We start from the raw sequence: 6,403 nt of genomic DNA on the forward strand, positions 1-6,403 counted from the left end.
CGAGTTCATAAATATAAGCTATTGTTTATATTGTATAAATAAAAATTAAACTAGACTGTGTTAAGTCAAAACAGATCTGAAAACCTGTTTTTTTTCTATATTTTTATCCTATTTTATATAATTTTACTTTCATGATTCAAAAATTAAATCAGAAGTTATTAACACTCCATTGAATTTTAAAGCTCAATATTCACCCACCATGCACCTATGACCTACTTGCATATACCTCTCTCCATATCCATGAAACCGACACGAAAGGAGCCGCTAAAATATCGGATCTACCTTTAAAGCTCAATATTCATCTAAATATTATTTAACTTTAACAAACTAGTATTAGATTGAACTTTGGAACTGCAATGATTCATTTAGATAATTAATCATTATTTTTAGATGTTATCCTAAACTGAAATGCATTGATATAAACAATCTTATTTCTATTTTCTTGTGTAAAAAGATCTACACATGAAGTATTCAACCAAATTTGGTTGCTTTTCTTGGAGAATAATGAAAAATAGATGAAGAATTACAGTGTTTTCGTCTTCTTTGGTGGTTCAATCCGCTTTGCCCGCCTTACTCGCCTTCCTCGCCTTCTTCTAACATTAAAATGATCGAGATCTTTGCATGGTGGTGAAAATGCATTTCCCTCAACGTGACCTTCGATGAAAGAGCACTGGAAGGCATTCTTTTTCTTGTTGCTCAAACCAATTGACACTTCGCGAAAGGTAACATTCTTCAAAGGGATATCTTGGCTTCCGTAAATTCCAACAGGAAGGTGAACATCCTTGCCTTGGATTCCACTGAAGTGTATGTTTTCAAGGGCAGGAATAGCATTTGGGTTGAAGAATCGATCAGGGTGCTCATTATAGTCAGTCCTTACCACAATGCCAGTGGTAACCTTGTTAAGGAACACATTTCGGTAGGAAATGTTGCGAATGTACCCTCCTCTGCCGGCAGCTGTTTTAATCCTTATACCTCTCCTTGACTCCCAGACGTAAAGATTGTTCACTGTTACATTTGAAACTCCACCAGACATTTCACTGCCTATTGATACTCCTGCGCTGTGGAGCCACAAAGTGAATTGTCCTTGTTAAACTTGAAGCAAATCGAAAACAACACGATTGTGTAGAGGAAACAACAAAACTGTGTATGCTGACTGTTTATTTATCAGTTAGTGATCAGCTACGAGAATCTTATCATGTTACCAAGGTATAAAAGTCGGTATATAGAAAAGTAACATGTAAATCGTTTACATCACTTTTCCAAAGAAAGTGAAAGAAGGCTTAGAAATAGGTTCAGGAAACCCAACTTATATAGCTTGGTGCATCAGCATTGAAATCTTGTATTACAACATTGTTGTTTGCAAAAAGTAGTTGATTGCTGTTGTAGCAAAAAATGCTTTCTATATTGCAGCAAAACAGAAGCATATTTGGTACTTAAACATACTAATATTTCGTAAAGTTTAGTTTGAAATACACACCTAGTATTGATGGTATTAACGAGAATGTGTAGAAAATCATACCTAACCACAGAGCGAACTACGACATTTCTAATCAAAATGTTTGTAGACGGGCGCCCATATGCAACGCCATACTGATCCCAACCGCTCTTAATTGCTATTCCATCGTCACCGGTGCATATGTAGCAGTTTTCTATCACCACATTCTCACAAGAATCTGTGAAGATATAAACAAACTTTCAGAAACTCAAGTTATGATGCTAATTACTTACAGGACTAGTAAGGGGAAACAGGAAGAGACTACACCTAAAATATGTCAACAAAATCCAATGATTATGCACTTAGATACAAGAGAAGAATGCTTGAATCAAAACTGTTCATGGAAGATACAGGTTAGCCAATGTATTTCATTTTAAGCTAGAGGATAATACATCCTATGATATCAAGTTTACCTGGATCTATGCCGTCGGTGTTTGGTGCCCCAGAAATAGGAGCCAAAATAGTAACATTCGAGATGGTAACGTTCTTGCAGTCATACGGATGCAGTGTCCAGAAAGGAGAGTCTTGCAGTGTTATGTTAGAAATGACAACATCCTTAGACCACATAAGCTGCAAAAGAGGACCTCTTGTGTGGTTGAGAAGTCTCTGCTGAAACTTTGTCCACCATGTTTGGCCTTGTCCATTTATCGTGCCATTATGTCCTGTTTGAAAGGAACTGGCATATGAGCAATGAAACAGACAAGGAATTTGGAGTAAACAAGATCAATCAGCAACACCATAAAAACATACACTGACCTGTAATAATCACATCATTCAGATTTTGACCATGTATCAGGCTTCCGTATCTCGGTCCTTTATGTTCCCTTCCGTAGCCATATGATGGTAACGGAGGCAGTAGTGGCCAGTATCTCTCATCCTGAAAATTAAATTTGATATTCTCACTTGTAAAACAAAACACTATGTATATATGGAATAGGGCATTCTAGTTTTATCAATGGAAATGGTGCTAAACTTTCTTCATCTTCATTAATCAAATATGTACATGGACATAATTATCATGTGACTGTTTTACGAGATGGGAATGCATACATACGCCATTAAGGTATTATTTTTCATATAGATTAATGCTAAAGTAGGTAAAAAAAACTTATATTTCATGAAAGAAAAATACAACTTATATAAAAACGTTTGTCATAGGACATGGCTGCTTATGTTCTCCTTCCTCCCATATGGGTATTGCTTCTCTCAAATTAATTCAATGATAAACAAAGCCCGGTTATTGGTTGGAAAAGTTCCACAAGAAAAACTAATTAGAAAAAGAAGCTTCTTTTCTTTAAAAGAAAGATCATGTCATTGAAGCGTTGTTATAAAAAAAACCTCATCTTCTAATGGTAATTTTGTTAAATAATTCTGCAGAAGCAATTCCATTATAGTTTTCACCTTAACATTTCTACTGCATTTATGACATTCAGTAAATGAGGCAGGGGGAAAAAAAAAGTAAATTAAAGCCTTTTTGTTCCTAGTGAAAGCCACAACCCATATAAACATGCCTCATCTTTCACAGATGTCCTAAATCATTGCTCCAGAGAACTTTCAGGTAAACTGCTGTACGATTAAGACTTTGGGACACAGTAGTTTAGTTGGTTCAGTTAATACTGGACAAGAAGGCTAAATTGTCTCTTAAGTGATAAATCTTAGGAATGGTTTCATCATGATTTTGCATGGTGACATCTACTGCTGCGTTTTTAGTTTTTCCCATGCGTAGAGCATTCCAGGGCTAAGAGATGCTTTAGAGAGTATGCAAATGGAACGAGAGACTACGAGAGTTTTGAGAGGAGCGCTTTTACCTCTACGGCAAGAATAACGGCACCTTCGGCAAGGAAAAGAGTCATATGGCTTGTCAGATTGAACGGAGCGGTGAGCCATACCCCAGCCGGCACGTCGAGCTGGCCACCTCCCCTCTCCCCGAGCTCCGCTATCGCCGCCACAGCACGCTCAAACGCTTTCGTATTCAGGGTCCTCCCATTTCCCACCGCGTCGAAATCGCACAAATTGAACACCACAGGACGAAGCACGGGGCCGGACCTTGCTTGCGACGGCGGCGGTATTGACAAATCTGACGAATTAACCACCACCGGCGGAGGCGTGGAGTCGATCGTTACTTGAGGCAGCCTCGACGAGAAGGAATCGGACGAATTCGAGAGCCCCGGCCGGGGAACGGACAACCCGCTGTCAACTACGCAGCTCGTCCTCCACCGTAGCAGGTAAAAGAACACCAAGCTCCAGATGACCACAAATAGGGTTTTGTGGGACAGGAAAAACGCCGCCAGCCATCGGCGACACTGAAAAACTTGAACTTTCCCCGAGGAGGAGCACTTCTCCCACATCTCTCGCATCAAGGCCTATGAAATTGGGGGAAATGTCTCAAAATCCAACCTTTGCTCCACCAAAAAAAACGAAACCATGATCGATCAGTAGGTCTTCGCCAGGAGAACCACGTGCCGACAGAATAAGCAGATGAAACAGGCGAACTGTGAAGCCGATCTGGAGGTTACGACTTCCGATTTCCGCCATTGAAGACGGCTCCGGATTTAAAATGAGCGGGAGTCAGTGGACCGCGTCAACGTCGATAGTTTCGACTGAAAAGAAGAACATTCATTATCAGCCTTAGGATCTTGATCAAACGGCAACGAGAAGCACAAAGTTGGTAGCTCAGCAGTCGTGGTTTAGACGGCTTTAGTTTTTTCTTTACTTTGGTCATCAGTCCCGAGTCTGACGTGACAACTTGTTTTCGATGAACAGATCAAATTTATCAAAAAATACTCTCGTTTTTTTAATTATCATTTTACCCCCTTATAGTTTCAAACAATTATCTAAATTCTGTTAAATTCTATCAAATATCCTATTAAAAATTATCCTAAATTTTGAATAAAATAATTAAAAAAATTTTATGTTCAATTTTCTAAATTATACATTTATTAACAATAAATCTCTAAATCTAAATTTAAGAAATATATTTCATTTCCTAAATATTATAGAGGAGGAAGAAAAAATAGAAAAATTAATATATGACATATTAAAAAATAAATATCTAAATTTAATAAAATAATTTTTTTAATATTAAATTATGTATTTTGGATAGATAAGTACGCTCTAACCCCGTAACATCATCATCTGAATTGATGGGATTATGATCGAATGAGTAACAGAGGTAAAATAGGGATGTGAGAGAAAAAGACAATCAACCAAAGGGGCAAAATCAAATTTCCTCTAATCTTTAATATCATTTGATCTTATGGGCCTACGAATATTTTGGAGGCATGTAACAAAAATATGCGTAGGTTGTTGATCGAATACATTTACATAGTTGACTTGGAACTTGATTTTTTAAAATGAAACAAAATGAAATAAAAAAATAAAAACAAAATCGTGTGGTGGTCCGGCAGGAACATTTGCGTTTGGCATGAAGTTTCATTGATTAGGTGTCAGATACAACGTCCTTCAATTTTTTTCATTTTTTTATTTGTTTATATCGATTAATCTTTGGATCAATTCAACTTCATAAAATAAGTTTATGATCATCAAACTAAATCAAAAAGCATTCGCAGCAGCTATATCTTCCATTTGTTTTGATTCATAGGTTTCGTTGGGAGTGCTTCTGAAGACCTTTGGATGTCAAAGTGGACACGACACAAATTTAAATTTATCAAGAATTATTTTTCTCAGGGTTTCACGGCAACACCTTAGTGTGTTTATTGCTGCCAATTTTATTGCCTTTGTAACTATTTATTTTTTAAGAAAAAATGATGAAAAATTTATTGAATCTAATTTTAAATGGATGAAAAAAATTGTCAAATTTAGAATCTATCCTTTCTCATATCGTCCCTCAAAGTATCTGTTACTGCATCGAGCTAGGTTAATCTTCTGCTCTGCTCCGAGGTGTAAAATAAAAATGGAAGATTCTATCTTAATTTAATCATTAACAAAGACCTCTCTCTCTATATATATATATATATATATATATATATATAGTTTTGATCTCCTGCGCGCTTGCACAGTGCGCGACTGTGCGCGCAGGAGATCGCTCAGTTTTTTTTTTTATTTTTTTGATTTTTTTAATATTTTAAATTTAAAAAATCAATTAAAAAATTTAACATTTCCTTATATAAATTTTTAATACCTTAATATATCCCCAACATATTACAATACTCAATAAATACTTAAATTAATTTTATTTTAATTTTTTTTTTAAAACCAAACACTATAACCTAATTGGAAAGCCTAAATTCCAGAGGTAAAATCTAAAAAAAAAAATAACTTTAACATTATAACCAAAGTCTGAACCCTAGAAATAAACTCTTAAAAAAAATTTTATTTTTTATTTTTTTCAATTATTTTTTAATTCATAAACAAATAATTAAAAAAAACAAAAACAATTAAAAAAACTCATATACAGTGTTGAATCCTGCACGCGCGCACAGTCGCGCACTGTGCGACGCGCAGGATATCAACACTATATATATATATATATATATAAAATATGATAATAAGATGCAGACAGGATTCGTTTGGACCGGACTCGGACACTTGGAATTAATCTAGGTGCCCGTCAGCCCATGTGTAAATTGGTTCAGGCGCCTAGAATGAATCCAAGTACCTAGACTCCCTCAATAACCTTTTTTATTTTATTTTGAAATATATTATAAGTATTTAGGGTTTAAAATTTTAGGATTTAGGAGTTGAGTTATAACGGATTTGAGTCAATAAAATTTTTCGTTGAGGCTTCCCTCTTGGGTTATAGTTTTCCAAATTAAAAATTTTAGATACTCACAAGGTATATTATATGTATTTAGGGTTTAAGATTTTAGAATTTATAGGTTGAATTATAATATGTTTAAGCTAATAAGATTTTCTTCTAGGGTATAGACTTCTCTTTTGGGTTATAGT

The 6,403-nt window shown here is 35.4% G+C and overlaps 1 protein-coding gene across 1 annotated transcript; it reads right to left on the reverse strand.

The window, feature by feature from the left end:
* Positions 1 to 415: 415 nt before the first annotated feature.
* On the reverse strand, positions 416 to 4,051 carry LOC122051776 (probable polygalacturonase). The gene is made up of 5 exons (XM_042613054.1): positions 3,304 to 4,051; positions 2,252 to 2,372; positions 1,909 to 2,157; positions 1,520 to 1,673; positions 416 to 1,058 (listed from the first exon to the last, which is right to left on the reverse strand). The coding sequence occupies exons 1-5, from the start codon at positions 3,850 to 3,852 to the stop codon at positions 524 to 526; spliced, it is 1,608 nt and encodes a 535-aa protein (XP_042468988.1). The 5' UTR covers positions 3,853 to 4,051; the 3' UTR covers positions 416 to 523.
* Between the last annotated feature and the right edge of the window lie 2,352 nt (positions 4,052 to 6,403).

Source organism: Zingiber officinale, chromosome 3A (assembly GCF_018446385.1).
Source record: "Zingiber officinale cultivar Zhangliang chromosome 3A, Zo_v1.1, whole genome shotgun sequence".
In the NCBI taxonomy this organism is placed as follows: domain Eukaryota; kingdom Viridiplantae; phylum Streptophyta; class Magnoliopsida; order Zingiberales; family Zingiberaceae; genus Zingiber; species Zingiber officinale.

Excerpts from the sequence above, each read along its gene's own strand:
- LOC122051776 (XM_042613054.1), bottom strand. The coding sequence starts at position 3,852 with ATGCGAGAGATGTGGGAGAAGTGCTCCTCCTCGGGGAAAGTTCAAGTT. Across the intron at positions 2,373-3,303 it reads CCGTTATTCTTGCCGTAGAG|GATGAGAGATACTGGCCACT; the intron begins GTAAAAGCGCTC and ends TTTAATTTTCAG. Across the intron at positions 1,674-1,908 it reads CACCGACGGCATAGATCCAG|ATTCTTGTGAGAATGTGGTG; the intron begins GTAAACTTGATA and ends ATATCTTCACAG.